The 15,554-nt window shown below is 46.1% G+C and overlaps 1 protein-coding gene across 5 annotated transcripts in view; it reads left to right on the top strand.

The window, feature by feature from the left end:
* The window catches only part of SCAF11 (SR-related CTD associated factor 11), a 103,318-nt gene extending 88,500 nt beyond the window's left edge, over positions 1-14,818 (top strand). For 3 of the 5 annotated variants that reach the window (XM_040343903.1, XM_040343902.1, XM_040343901.1), the window contains 3 exons: positions 3,075-3,296; positions 4,146-4,265; positions 14,004-14,818. In XM_040343903.1, the coding sequence (XP_040199837.1) occupies positions 3,075-3,296; positions 4,146-4,265; positions 14,004-14,117 (456 nt within the window). In that variant the 3' untranslated portion in view covers positions 14,118-14,818. Of the gene's footprint in view, positions 1-3,074; positions 3,297-4,145; positions 4,266-14,003 lie in introns of those variants that run through there. The other 2 variants (XM_040343905.1, XR_005747909.1) reach the window with 2 other exon arrangements.
* Positions 14,819-15,554: the final 736 nt, after the last annotated feature.

Genomic DNA, 15,554 nt, shown 5'->3' with positions numbered 1-15,554 from the left:
GTGATTGGTTGAGGTGGAGCAAGATGGCCGCCGCTTCGGAGATGGGCCGAAGTCGGGGACTTTCCTACGGCCGAGGCTCCGGAGCGCTCCGCGGATCGCGTGCCGAGCCGATCCGAACGGGGTGACCCGTTCGGATCACGGATCGGTGACGATCAGTTGCACTCCTACTTAACACACCCATCTGGAATAAACCATCCCTACCACACTTCAACGTGTTCCCAGACCCGATGGTGTGCAAGCCTGAAGTCGCGTAGATAATCTTGTTTAATAATTTAATTTTACCAGGTATGAAAATTTGGGTCAGTTCACAATTTTTTTGTTTTTTGATACAAGAGCAAAAACATCTTGCAGATAGTGGACCAGGGCTCTTGGCTTCCTTTTAACCTGTCTCTCTGAAGACTTTAATGTGTTTCCCCCCCCCCCCCCCATGCATGATTTCAATTTGACCTTTTCCACGCCCTAAGAGTCAATTTCCACGGGCCTCGCTAAATATGGTAGAATCGGAGCTCAAACAGGCACTCAGTGTGCCAAGAAACCCACATCTTATCTCTTTGTACATCTTAACGGTGCCTTATCTCCACTAGACAAATAAGAGGAAAATGGTTAAGAGATATACCACACTTGGATAATTATGACTAGGATGATATCTGGGACTTGCCGTTTTAAAACATTTAGTCTCCACACAAGATAAATTGACCCAGGGCAATTATACTCTTATTTGGTCATGCCCGGAAATTGCAGGTTATTGGTCAGAGGTACTAGCCGGCACAGATGAGTACAAATCAGTTCCAGTCCCCCTTAGCGGTATGTCTATTGGGTCTGGTTGACAATGTACTTCATACTAGAGCAGAAGAAACCCTTGTCGGCCTTTTGTAAACGTGATCACCTATGATCTACTTATGCAAATAGGGGATTCCCTGCCAAGTATGAAAAAGTATGGGCAAAATGGCTTGCTGACCCCACTACGGCCTCCTAGATACGAAATAAAGCGAAGCCTGAAGTTGCGTAGATAATCTTGTTTAATATTTAATTTTACCAGGTATGAAAATTTTGGGTCAGTTCACAATTTTTTTGTTTTTTGTGTCTACCACCTTGTGGCGAAGGTTACATAGTCAAAACTCTGTTCTCCTTGTGCTGCCCTCGTTATCATTAATGCCATGTATGCCATATCCAGACCCCTACATGGGCTACACACAATCTTTTTAGATGTTCTGTTTAACTGTTGTCTTGTACTTCTTTTTTTTCTTTAGTGTCCAGAGAGAAATAGAGGGGACAATGTAAACTAAACTGTTTATCACTTTAATGCACATACATATGATTTATGTACTCCTGTAAAATCCTATTTTTGGAGTCTAGTTCAGTGATAGTGAATCTTTTTTTTGAGCCAGAGTGCCCAAACTGCACCACAAAACCAACTTGTTAATCTCAAAGTGCCAATACTGCAATTAAACCTGAATACAGAGGGTTTTAGTTTAGAAAAAACAACTTGTACAGTTATCCAAGATAATTAACAGCTTTTGTCTTAAAGCGGTTGTAAACCCCCAAAAACAACCACCTGCAAGACAAAGGCATAATACTAGCATACTAGCTCATTATGCATTACTTACCTTGGATCGAAGCCACCGTTGCCTCCCCCTCTGGCCGCAGGCATCTCTCCAGAAGGTTACTTTTGGGTATCGCCGCTCCGGCGCTGTGATTGGCCGGAGCGGCGATGTCACTCCGCGCATGCACTTATAAGCCATCAAAACCGTCAGATCCCATTGAGAGAACCGGCATTCTCTGCGCGCCGCAGACAACGGTGTATTCTTTTTGGCAAATATCTCCTAAACCGTGTAGGCTTACCTGTAGGTGCAACTTGGCAGAGAGGGTTTACAACCACTTTAAAAGAAAAACACAATAACAGAGCTTTCAATTATACCGTGTGTGTTTTTTTTTTTATTTTTTTATTAATGGAAAAACTCTACATGTGCATGTATTTTTGGATAAGGATGCATTTGCTTGGCAATGGTAAGGATGAATTTTCTGAGCACTGGTAATGGTGAAGCAAGACAGGAAGAAGTTAAAGGGGAAGGTACCCATGTGGTACCGGTATTGCATGGCTTCGGTCAGCAGGATGTACAGTAAAGCGGCAGCTTGAGCCTTTGCCTCTAAGAAGCAGGTGGTACAGGTATTGCATGGCTTCGGTCAGCAGGATGTACAGTAAAGCGGCAGCTTGAGCCTTTGCCTCTAAGAAGCGGGACACCACGCTATTTTACCTACACAACACATAATGTCCACATTAAACATCTCACCTGGCTCCAGTGTCGGTGTGTCTCCCAATCTGGCAGCTCATTCCCGCCCACACGTCACCCCTGATCCCAGGCATGTGGGAGCCATGTTTTTTGTCATGCCCACTCCAGACATGTCACCGCTGGCCCCAAAGATTTGAAGATCTAGTTAGATTGGGGAGGGGGGGGGGTGAGAGTGCTTGTATGAATGGATTCCTGTCCACATGTCACCCCTGGCCCCCAGAGCTGTGTGGGAGCCGCCGCTTCTCATTCACGCCCACCTCAGACTTGTTACCGCTAGCCCTAGAGTCTCGGATATATAGTTCGATTTGTGGATGAGATGGCTTGTATGGATGGCCAGTCAGTGTGTGCTCTTCTTCCTGGCATGCCTACAGAGGGCTTTGTGTGCTGGCCACGGGTTTGCCATCACTGCTCTAGGTGCTGCTTTGCTATTAGATTGCCCAAGTGAAGGAAGTTTGAGAATGGCTTATCTCCAGTTTATTTTTTTTAGACCATTCTGTACAATACCAGTGCCATGGCACCTCACTAACAAGCAAATGCCTTCTATGCCATTGATCTGATTTTAAATATTTTTTCACATTTCATTTGGTTATGACTGCAGTTGTGACTTACTGGAAATGTAATGGGTTAATTTTAAATTCTTCCTATGCATTGCTATAATTGCAGTTTTATTAAAATCCTGGATGCTCAAGTTGAGAACTTTAGGTCAACAGTTTTTGTTTTTACTGATTTTTATAGTGCGTATTGTTTAGGAAATATAACCATGTGTTAACCTTTTCAATGCAGGCTAATCCAAGTGTTTCCCACATAAGTAATAACTCTGCTGCACCACCTTTGCCTGCTCCAGCAGTAGCCCAAGGAGGGATAGTGGGGCCAGTAGTTACACCAACTCCTGCTAGTGTGCCTGCATCGAGTCATGGCAAAAACCCATATGTTTCTGTAAAGCCTGCTCCTTGGAAGGAAACCGTAACAGTGGAAGCCAGTGCAGATGGCTCCAAGAAGGACAAGGTATATTCATGTTTATTGTGTAGTAACAATCTGCCCCTTGCGTGTCATTTCTTTAACCCCTTCACGCTGACGTAACATATATATGCTGACTTGCGGAAGTGGGCTTTTTTTCCGTGGGGTCACATATATGTGCGCATCTAGCTTTGTGCTGGGAGTGCACCCCAAGCAGAGACCGGGGTCTCATGTCTTCTCCCGGTGGGGACAGTTTCCACAACCTGGCCCCATCCCCCCCCCCCTCTGGGAGCAGACAATTGCGCAACAGGAGGGATTCCCCTGTCAGCGCGGTCTGTGTTGATGGGGCAATTTGTGCGAAATTAGTGGTGTCTGTGGCCTGCATTGTACGTAGTTTTCACACAGAGACCACTGCAGTGTTCTTGGATTTAAGATGACTTATCCGTAGCTCGGAGCTGAATTTTGAGTATTGCACTAAAGTATTATGCCACCAGAGCAGTCAAAGTTGTTGACGAGGTTAATTGCAAGTACAGAGATCTGCTTCTCAAAAAAAAAAACTACATACTAGTAGTTCTGTTACCAGGTAAGGGTTGGGTGGTGCAAGATACAAATATGTTCTGAAAGTTAATTTGCTTTCCCAGTTTCAGTGTGCTGGGTGAAGTGGTGAATAATATGGGAGCTTGTTGGGGGATACACAACTTGCTGCTATTGCTGTTCACTGGCGCCTGCCAGTGTGATGTTTTCTCAACAGGGCCCATCACTAATTGCAGTAGTTTAACTTTCAGTTTAGAGGAAATGTTTTTTTTTTTTTTGTAAATGGTTGTCTTATGTTTTTTTGCATTGTGAGTGTTTGTTGCATGGCATCAAATTTTTATTTTTACTTTTTCTCTCTTCTAGAAAGTTCTAATTCAGGAACGAGCAGCACATGAAGTAAAAGGGGCTATTAAACCCTACTATCAAAATAAAGATATCACAAAAGATGAATATAAGGAGATTGTGAAGAAAGCTGTTGACAAGGTAAGCAAAAAGCTAATTTAAAAAAAAATTCAATCAGAGTACGGTTCTACACAAAAGCATTCAATGAGCTAAATAAAATAAACGCACAGCTCTGCAGAGGGTCAACAGGAGGGAAAAGTGTACGCTTGTGTAAATTCCCTTATTTTCTTTCTGTAATCCCATGGAAACTTTCTAGATGCTCTTGAATTTGTTTTTTGGCCCAGAGAAGCCTCTTAGTAAGGCGTTTTTGTTTTTGTTTTTTTACATCAAATTTTGTATGCGAGATGTGTAAACAAGAATATTCTAGCAGCAGGTGTATTTCATGATTCACAATATCTGACTAAAGGACTGCTTGGAGGAGTTTAGTTGCTTTGGTGTAACAAAGACCTTTAGTGCACATTGAAAAATTATGCTGAATTTCAAAAAAATTATCCGGTTTTTAAATCGGTGAAAAAAATGAAGCCATATTTCACTTCCGTGATTGAAGGCATTCTGATGCAAATGGGGTTATACTGCTGTTTAGAGGAAAATTGGACACTGGCAAACAAAGCTGTTGTACCTCCAGGTCCCACTCCTCCCTCTCAATCCCATCAGGCATTGGTTTCTTTATAGTGTCCTTGGAGAAAGGATACCTTTATTTCGTCTCAGATAAAAGTAAACACATTTTATTCTACTTTTATCTTTATTTTTTATTAAGTTGTATTTATTTTTTTTGTGTGTTTTTTTTGCCAATTAAGTCACTTTGCTGCAGTGCCAAGAGTTTATTGGAGGCCATAGCCAGACTCCCTGATGACCAAGACGGTGGGGCCTGCTTGTAATGTGTAAATAATATTCTAACAATATTAAGTCCCAGAAAATCACGATAAGTGAAATATTTCAATACACACCATTGTTCAAACAGTGATTCCCTCACCAATCTCACTAAAGGATCTTAAAAAGCTGGGACCATGAGCCTTCCAATAGCTTCTGCTGTATTTAATCAGTCTGATGTCTATCTGTATGTCTGATGTCTATCTGTAGTCATGGAACACACTATAAGACCCCTTTCACGTTGAGGCGATATACCTACAAATTGCCTCTTTTTCTCTTTCGTTCATGGACGGACACAGCAGCCTTTGACTGTAGGGTTATGCACCTTCCTTCCAGGAGAGTTTAGGCAGAATTACAGCACTTAAAGTGTTAATAACCTTTCTTTAGTGCAGCTCCTCCCAGGGGGGCGTGGTTCCCCCGGGCATAACCCACACCCTGCTCTAGCAGCCTCAGTTTTTTTCTGCCTAACGACAGGAGAGGTCAGGCACTGCATTTTTGAATCCTAAGATTCTTCTATCAACTGCCGACTGGGTAACAGGCTGGGTCTTGACTCTTGTAGTCCCCCCATGTTTGGCCATCGCGCGTGTGCCGGCCCTCAGCTCTGGGTCGTCCACGACAGGCCCCTTTGCTCCAGGGGCGGCCGGGGAACATCTTGTTCTAGGGCACACATATGACCAGTCTTCATGGCTTTGTCACAGTGTCTGGCCGACAGCCATGCCGTTTAGCGGACGTTGGTTCTGTCTGGGATACCTCCAGCCGGTGGTCGCAGGATGGGTAAGTAGTGGCCCCTTGCTCAGGTAAGGTGGTATGGCTGGAATTTTCCCCTGGGAGGTCGACTGAGGGCTTGCCCTGCTTTCCTCTCTCCCTTATTTCCTCTCCCTCCTTTCCCATTTGGGTAGCGGCTGCGAGGAGGGTCTTTCTGGGGTCTCTTATTACACCTGGGCCTGTGTGCGGAGCAGGGGCTGTGTGTGTTCACTACAGGGTCTTTGGTGGTGGTCTGTGCTGTACTGTTGTCACTTTGGGCTCTTTAAATGCGCAACGGCCACCATTTTGCCGTAGTCGCGCTTTATATGGCTCGGCGGGCATTTTCTTGTGGTCCTATGCTGTTTTTTACACATACTGCGGCCATCTTGGATTCAGTTTGGCCTCGTGTGGCCGTTTTTAGCGCTGCAAAAAGACCCCGAATCTGCCTGAGGACAGGCGCAGCCGGCTTCTGAGCACACCTTAGGCTTGTCTCAGCCCGCGCTGCACCGGGAGGGGTGGTGAGTTCTCAGGGGGCCCCCATACTCTGTTGTAGCAGCCAGGAGGTGACCAGTGGGGGTTTTTCTGCTTTGAAGTAAGGGCGACACAGCGGTGGGGCATTATGGAGCCTGAACCAGGGACTTCTTCCCCAGCAATGCCTGAGTTAACCCTTGACGCCCCTCCCCCTGCCACATCTGTTGAGGCAATGTTGGCTGTCCTGGAGTCTTTTCTCGCCAGGTTTGAAGCAGCTAGTGCCCAGAAGGGGGGTAAAAAGCGCCCCCTCCCTGAGCCTGCTTCTGGGGATGACGCTGAATCAGACCCTGCAATTGCTGCTTCTGGTTCTGTAGTGTCAGGCTGCGGGCTTAACCCACGCCGACAGTGAGGATGACTGCTTCAGGGTCAGTTGCTGACAAGGAATTTGTTGGAGCTCTTATTTCTGCGGTGCGTCATGCTCTGAAACTTGAAGATGTGGCGGAGGCACCTGATGTGCCAGTCCCTTTTGGGTTCCGCAAACCGCCACGCACCGCAAAAGTGTTTCCTTGTGTTCCTTATTTGGACAATACGTTGTACAAGGAATGGGATACACCACAAAAGGTTTTTGCCGTTCCGAAGAACTTTGCAACCCGTTACCCCCTTGAGGAGGACTTTTTAAAAAAGTGGGTGTCTCCTCCGTCTGTGGACCCTCCCGTGTCCAGACTAAGCAAGGCCACCACGTTGCCTGTGGAAGGGGCTCCTGCATTTAAGGACCCTGCTGATAGGAGAGTGGAGGCTGTGGCCCGCTCCCTATCTACTGTTGTGGGTTCGGCGGTGAGGCCGGTTCTGGCCGGCACTTTGGTGTCAGACTCTGACTGAACGGGCGAAGCTCCTGCTGCAGGAGCTGGAGGAACAGGACTCTTCCGAGACCTGTAAGGACCTGGCCGAACAATTGGTTCAGGGTCTGAAGTTCGTCTGTGAGTCGGTCCTGGATACGCTTCCTTTGCTCTCCAGGGCTTCCGCCTATGCGGTGGTATTGCGCCGCCTTGTGTGGCTGAAATGCTGGTCGGTGGACCAGTCTAAGAAGGCTTTATTGGATTTGCCCACTGGCATCCCTGGATGACATCATTAAGAATACCATGGGTGGTAAGAGCACACTGCTCCCACAGGCTGGGAAGGGCAAGGAGCCTCGCCGCAGGCACCCTCCTTTACTACCCCAAAGCGTTTTTTACGTGCGCCCGGATTTTTTCCTTCCAACCTCCAGCTTCCTCTGGTTCGCCGGCAGGCCCTGTCAGGGGCTGTCCAAGATCTACTGGACAGGGGGGTGATTGTACCGGTTCCCTCGTTGGAACGATTTCAGGGGTTTTACTCCAATCTGTTCGTGGTCCCCAAAAAGGATGGGGTCTGCCCTATCCTGGACCTCAAGGCCCTCAATTGCTTTGTCAAGGTGCAAAAATTCAGGATGGATTCGCTCGGTGATAGCGGCACTCCATCAGGGGGACTTTCTGGCGTCCTTGGATATCATGGGCTCATACCTACATGTTCCCATATGCACAAAATCACTTTCAATTTGTGGCCCTCCCGTTCGGCTTGGCCTCGGCAGGTTTTCACCAAGGTGCTCGCCCCGATACTAGCCCTGCTGAGACAGCGAGGGATCGCTATCGTGGGATATATGGACGACCCTCTCCTGCGAGCTTCCTCAGGCTCAGAATTGGAAGAGGACGTGTCTATCACGTGTCAGACTCTCCAAGAGTTTGGCTGGCTTCTGAATCTCCAGAAGTCAGTGTTCCATCCCAGAGACTGGAATACCTGGGACTAGTCCTGGACTCCGGAGGCGAGAGTGTTCCTCCCGACGGAGAAACTGAAGACCCTGCAATCTGCAGTGAAGCAGTTGTCGACCCAGAAGTGGTAGTCTCTTCGCTTCTGCATGAATTCTGGGTCTGATGGTGGCCTCCTTCGAGGCCGTTCCGTATGCCCAATTTCACACCAGGGACCTACAGAAGGAGATTCTGTCACGTTGGGACAAACTCCCGTCTTCTCTGGATTACCAGATTCAGTTGAGCCATCTGGTCAAGTCTTCTCTGGTGTGGTGGCTGACGTCTCCGGTGCTTCGGACCGGGAAGTCTTTTCTGCCGTGCTGCTGGACAGTGGTCACGACGAATGTCAGCCTCTCCGGCTGGGGGGGGGGGGGCGTTTGGGGCACTCGGTCAGCCCAGGAGCGCTGGACTCGGGAAGAGTCCCGCCTGCCGATCAATATTCTGGAACTCCGAGCAATCAAGCTGTGCCTTGCCAGGTGGTCCCTGGATCTGCAGGGCCGTCCGGTCAGGATCCAGTCCGACAACGCCACGGCCGTGGCGTACGTCAATCATCAGGGAGGCACAAGGAGCTCAGCTGCAGTGATGGAGGTTGTGAACATCCTTCGGTGGGCCGAAAGGTCCGTTCCAGCTCTGTAGGCTGTGTACATTCCGGGAGTTCAAATTTGGCAAGCCGACTTCCTAAGTCGCACAACTCTGGATCAAGGGGAGTGGTCTCTCCACCCGGAGGTGTTTCAGAGTCTGTGCCAAAGGTGGGGCACTCCAGATGTGGACCTTCTAGCGTCCCGTCTTAACCGGAAGGTGCCACGGTTCGTGGCCAGGTTGAGGGACCTATGGGCGGACGCAACAGATGCGTTGGTGGCACCTTGGGGTCACTATCGTCTAATTTACGCCTTCCCTCCTCTGCAGCTTCTTCCTCGCCTGCTGCGCAGGGTGGAAGCAGAGGGGATTCCAATAATCCTGATCGCCCCAGATTGGCCCCGCCGCTCCTGGTAGGCGGACCTGGTGCGTCTGGTGGCAGATGTCCCCTGGCTTCTACCCCTGAGAGAAGATCTTCTGTCGCAGGGTCCGATCTTCCATCCTGCTTTACAATCGCTGGCTTTAACAGGGTGGCTGTTTAGAGCCAGGTGTTGAAGGACCGGGGCCTATCGGGCTCAGCGGTTTCTACCATGCTGCGTGCACGGAAGTCTACTTCTAGGAGAATTTACCATCGTACGTGTAAGGCCTACATCTCTATGTGTAAGGAGATGAAGTGGCACCCCCGTACATACGTGGTGTCCCGGATTCTGCTGTTTCTACAACGGGGAGTGGAACAGGCTCTCGCCTTGAGTACGGTCAAGAGTCAGATTTCTTCTCTGGCTGTTTACTTTCAGCGTCCCTTGGCAGCGCACTCCTTGATACGCACGTTTGTGCAGGGGGTCCGGCATGTGGCCCCTCCGGTGCGCCCTCCACTGCCCCCATGGGACTTGAATTTGGTCCTCTCGGTGCTTCAGCAAGCTCCCTTTGAGGACATTCGGAAGATCCCCTGACTGTCACAGAAGGTGGTTTTTCTGGTAGCGATTACTTCGATCAGACGGGTGTCTGAACTGGCGGCCTTGTCCTGCAAGGCCCCCTACTTGGTCATCCATAAGGATAAGGTGGTGCTGCATCTGCAGCCTTCTTTTCACCAGACGGTCGTTTCGGCTTTTCACATTGAGGACATTGTTCTTCCATCCTTATGTCCTCAGCCAAAAAACCAGAAGGAGGCCACTTTTTCCCCCTGGATGTGGTTCGGGCCCTTCGAGTGTACTTATCGGCGACGGCTCCGTTCCGGAAGTCGGACTCGCTGTTCGTGTCAGTGACTGGTCCTAGAAAGGGCCTGGCAGTCTCGTCTGCCACCATTTCTAGGTGGATCAGACAGGTTGTGCTTCAGGCCTATGCCCTGAAGGGGCGGGCGCCTCCTTTTCGGGTCACGGCGCATTCGACCTGGGCGATCGGTGCCTCTTGGGCTTTTCGACATCAAGCCTCTGTCTTGCAGGTGTGTAAGGCAGCGACCTGGTCGTCGGTCCACACTTTTTCAAAGTTTTACAAGGTGGATGTGAGTGCATCCTCTGATGCCTCCTTCGGCCGCAGGGTGTTATAGGCGGCAATTTAAGGTTGGAGTTCCTCCGTTGAGTAACTCCGGTTTTGTTTGGGGTGAAGCTTGGTTTGCTGTTTTTCCCACCCCTCAAATTTTTTGACACTGCTTGGGGCCGTCCCTACAGTCAAAGGCTGCTGTGTCCGTCCATGAACGGAAGAGAAAATAGTATTTTTGTACTCACCGTAAAATCTATTTCTCTGAGTTCATGGACGGGCACAGCACCCACCCCTCATTTGTTTGTACTGCTTGTTACGAACTGAGGCTGCTAGAGCAGGGTGTGGGTTATACCCGGGGAACCAATCAAACAGCAAACCTAAATCGTTTTAAAAAGTATCTCCCCTTTTGTGTGTATGTTTGGAGCTGGACTCTTGGCAGACTGCAAACTACTCTGAACAATTTTAGGGGGTTTAGAGTAGTTTGTGGTGAGGAATTCTGTGCCCACACAGATTAAGGGCACACTAAGCTTTCCTTCATTAACACGTCAAGAAGTGCGACTTCCAGATCTTTAATTCTGTTTTCGTGCAGACAGCAGACAAAGCTCCTGGGAGGAGCTGCATTGAAGAAAAGTTGTTAACACTTTAAGTGCTGTATTTCTGCCTAACTCTCCTGGAAGGAAGCGGATATAACCCTACAGTCAAAGGCTGCTGTGTCCGTCCATGAACTCAGAGAAATGGATTTTACGGTGAGTACAAAAATCCTATTTTTTCGGTACTGCGACATTATGGCGGACACTTTTGACACACTTTTGGGACCATTGGCATTTTTATGGCGGACACTTTTGACACACTTTTGGGACCATTGGCATTTTTATAGCGATCAGTGCTATAAAAATGCATTGGATTACTATAAAAATGCCACTGGCAGGGAAGGGGTTATCACTAGGGGGCGGGGAAGGGGTTAAGTATGTTCCCTGGTTGTGTTCTAACTGTAGGGGGTGTGGCCTCACTAGGGGAAATGACTGATTGCTGTTCATACATTGTATGACGGTCAGGCATTTCTCCCCTGACAGGACCTGGAGCTGTGTGTTTACACACACACAACTCCCGGTCCTCGCTCTGTAACGAGCAATCGCGGGTGCCCGGCAGCGATCGCGGCGAGTCGGGGACGAGCTTCGCGAGCCGATGTAGAACTACGGGCTCTGGCGCAGGGGAGCCGACCTGCCGCCGTATAACTGCGGCAGCTGGTCGGCAAGTAGTTAAATGTCACCAAAGGAAAGCTCCATTTGTGGAAAAAAAAAGTCATGTGTATCGTGTTGACTCAAATTGTGACTACGCTGAAACTTGGCCTGAGCAGGAAGGGGTGAAAGTATCCAGTATTGAGGGGTAAGATGCATGGGAAGCAGGCAGAGGATAAAAATTGGAACCCAATCAAACTGGTGGTGATCTCACCAGTTTGCAGGCGGCACCTCTAGGGTGAGGAATTCTGCTGGGGAAAAAAATCCTCCTTATTTTTGACCTCAAAGTATACCAGGCTCAGGATTACCCTGACTCCCCAGATCCAATCAAGCGGAAGTGTCAATGTCACAAGGAACAGGAATACTTTTGGGATAGCAAAGATTATTCACTTGTTTGAAAATATTTTTTTTATTTAAAGTGCCCAGAAAGGCCTTTTAAAGGAATCTGCCAAGAAACGGGGGCCTTAACCCCATGTAAACATCCCACGGTGTCATTAAGGTGTTCCCTGTTCCTGTCAGACGATGCCTGAAGCGGTAGATGAAGGCTGGCCATACACTGTTCGAATCTTGCTCGGTTTAGCCGGAACCCGGCTGAGATTTAAACCGTTAATGGGCAGGCTGAATCTACCAAGTTGATCTTGAAACTACATGAAACTCTCCTCCCTGTCCAGAAGATATTGGAAGAACTGGCTTCAAAATGAGCAACATTAAAAAGTGTATTTGCACTTTGCAGCCAAGTTGGGATAGCGCATGTTTTATATTTGTTCCCATTTACTTGGCATAACTAATAAATACAATTTGCTGCTTACATTTTTTAAATGCTTTTTTCTTAACTCCAGAATGGAAAACTTTTGCTTAGCTTTTCTTTCTCTTTAACTGCTTGCCGACCACGGCGGCAGGTCGGCTCTGCTGGGCGAGATCATGTAGGTATTCGTCATCTCGCCGTTCAGCCAATAGGGGCGCTCGCCGCTGGGTATGAACAGCGATGAGTCATTTCCCTAAGTCAGTCTCCCCCCCCCCCCCCCTTGAGTTAGGACACACCTTGGGAACATACTTAACCCCTTCCTCGCCCCCTGTTAACCCCTTCCCTGCCAGTGGCATTTTTATAGTAATCAATGCATTTGTATAGCACTGATTGCTATAAAAATGCCAATGGTCCCAAAAATGTGCCAAGTGTCCGCCATAATGTCGAGGTACAGATAAAAATCACTAATGGCCGCCATTACTAGTAAAAAAAAGTCTAAAAAAAATAGGGGATAGTTTTATGGCATTTTTATTAACGCTATAACTTTTGTGCAAACCAATCAAGCGCTTATTGCGATTTCTACATATTTTTCATAAAAAAAAAAAAGAATACGTATCGGCCTAAACTGAGGAAAAAAAATGTTTATCTTTTTTTGGGGATATTTATTATAGTAAAAAATATTATTATTTTCAAAATTGGCGCTCTATTTTTGTTTCTAGCGCAAAAACTAAAAACCGCAGAGGTGATCAAATACCCCCAAAAGAAAGCTCTATTTGTGGGGAAAAAAGGACGCCAATTTTGTTTGGGAGCCACGTCGCACGACTGCGCAATTGTCGGTTAAAGCGACGCAGTGCCGAATCGCAAAAAGTGGCCTGGTCATTGACCAGTAATATGGTCTGGGGCTTAAGTGGTTAATGTTTTGAGTGCTTGGAAGTTTGTTTGCCATAAAAATCCTGTCTGTACCATGCTAGCAGATCTCATTATCTGTTGTAAATTAGCTTTGTCTGCTGTCTGCACGAAAACAGAATTAAAGATCTGGAAGTTGCACTTCTTGACGTGTTAATGAAGGAAAGCTTAGTGTGCCCTTAATCTGTGTGGGCACAGAATTCCTCCCCACAAACTACTCTAAACCCCCTAAAATTGTTCAGAGTAGTTTGCAGTCTGCCAAGAGTCCAGCTCCAAACATACACACAAAAGGGGAGATACTTTTTAAAACGATTTAGGTTTGCTGTTTGAATTGGAACGCGTAACAATCATAGTGAGGTTTTCTCCGATTTTTGATTGCCTTATCTGCATTGATGCCATGAAGTTATTTCAAATTTGCGAAGAGCCATAGTCCACAATATGGATTAAAACAACCTCTCCTGATGCAGGAAGGATCAATGTTACTCTTCAGTAACTGTGACACTATCTATATATGGAGATGGGTCCATGGAGGCAATCGCCTCCCCAGAGGTTCGCATCAAGCAGTCCTTATTGGCTGTCTGGTTGGGTAGCTGAGGTATCAAGGCATGTACAAGCCTGCTCCTTAGAGGGAGACACAAGTCTGTTCACAAACAAAACCCACAACAACAAAGTAAGGGTTGAGGTATACCGAGAAAGGGTTGTGCCAGTATGCCCCTCACCAAGCTATACTAGGTGGAGAACCTCTGGGGGGATGGCAGATGGAAAAGATCTGATAATTATAGATCAGACTATTGGCATGCATTATTAGAAAGGGTTGTTATTGAAGTTATATGGAAATTTCCAGACCTACAATATTGTCTTTGCTGTGATATTTTTAAGGGGGTTAGAATGTTTCTTCTGCAATTTATAAACATAATAACATATTCTAATAGGATGAATACTTATTGGTCTTTTTTTTATTTATTTTTTGTTTAAGGTGTGTCACAGTAAAAGTGGCGAAGTTGATTCAGCTAAAGTGGCAAATCTTGTTAAGGCGTATGTGGACAAGTACAAACACTCTCGCAAAAAGGGGCCAGATGACAAATTTTGAGCTACAGATCATCATCACTGAGGTCATACGAAAGGACTGACAGTAATTGTCAAAGTGCAATTTCAGTGTCTTGACAGAATTGTACACAACTGTGATTGAAATCGGGTTTTGATACAATTATAATTTCAATGTATGATTGATTACATTTAGAGCTCCCCTTCTGATGTTTTCACCCTAAAGTATACTTAATGAATTTTTGTTTTTACTAGGACAAACATGGTTAATAATGATGTACAGCATTTTGACTTAATTACTTATGTGTGTAATATTAGAGAAGTAATTCTCAATACTTGGCTACCAGCTGGGTGCTGTGTGTACAGTATATGGAATCTGTTAGTTAAAAATTCTTATCATGAGAATCTTTGATTGTGTTTTTCTTCTAATCATAGTGAGATGTTTTTCTTGGCCGGTTTCTAGTCTAACTGGACGCACTGGTCTTTCAGTGTAGCCATAAAGATGTATGTACCTCGGTAGAGAGTCTGTTTAGAATACCCGTACGCTACTACTGCAACATTTGTGTCCAACAAATATATATTTTTTTAAGATGGACACCAACTATGGCAACACCAAATAAATATCATGCTGCTTGTCTGCTTTGTCCTTTCCTTGTGCAATGCAATTTCTCTTTCTGAAAATATTGGATAAAAACAATCACGTCTTATGCAGTATGTCCAACAGTAAATGTATAAACCGTCAATGAACTTTGCGTCCAGAGCAATTTTTTTATTTCTTTTATGTTGGTCAAAATCTGTATGTTTTGCTAGAAAACTGCTTAAAGTAGAACTAAGGGCAATTTATTTTTTAGATACAAATAAGGAAGGCATAGAATCGCACGTGTTTTTTTTTTTTTTTGCCATCTGTATCCCTATTGGGATGGTTTTTCTTTACTTCCTGTTCATAGCCAAAACCAGAAGTGAGCAGAAATTGCTCAAAAGTGATGGAATGTCACCTGAACTTAATTTTTTTAACCACTTCAGCCCCGGACCATATTGCTGTTCAATGACTGGGCCACTTTTTGCGATTCGGCACTGCGTTGCTTTAACTGACAATCGTGCGACGTGAATCCCAAACAAAATTGGCGTCCTTTTTAATTTTTGCGCTATAAACAAAAATAGAGCGACAATTTTGAAAAAAAATAATTGTTTTACTTTTTGCTGTAATAAATATCCTCAAATATATAAAGGCCGATACGTATTCTACATATTTTTCGGTAAAAAAATCGCAATAAGCGTTTGCGTAAAAGTTTTATAGCGTCAATAAAAATTCCATAAAACTATGCCCTATTTTGTAATTTTTTTTTTTTTTACTAGTAATGGCGGCGATAACCTTTTTTTATCGGTACTGCAACCTTATGGCGGACAATTTGGACACTTGACACATTTTTGGGACCATTGGCATTTTTATAGCGATCAGTGTTATAAAAATACATTGATTTAC

Source organism: Rana temporaria, chromosome 3 (genome assembly GCF_905171775.1).
Source record: "Rana temporaria chromosome 3, aRanTem1.1, whole genome shotgun sequence".
Taxonomy (NCBI): Eukaryota; Metazoa; Chordata; class Amphibia; order Anura; family Ranidae; genus Rana; species Rana temporaria.
This window is presented reverse-complemented; position numbering and strand designations above follow the sequence as displayed.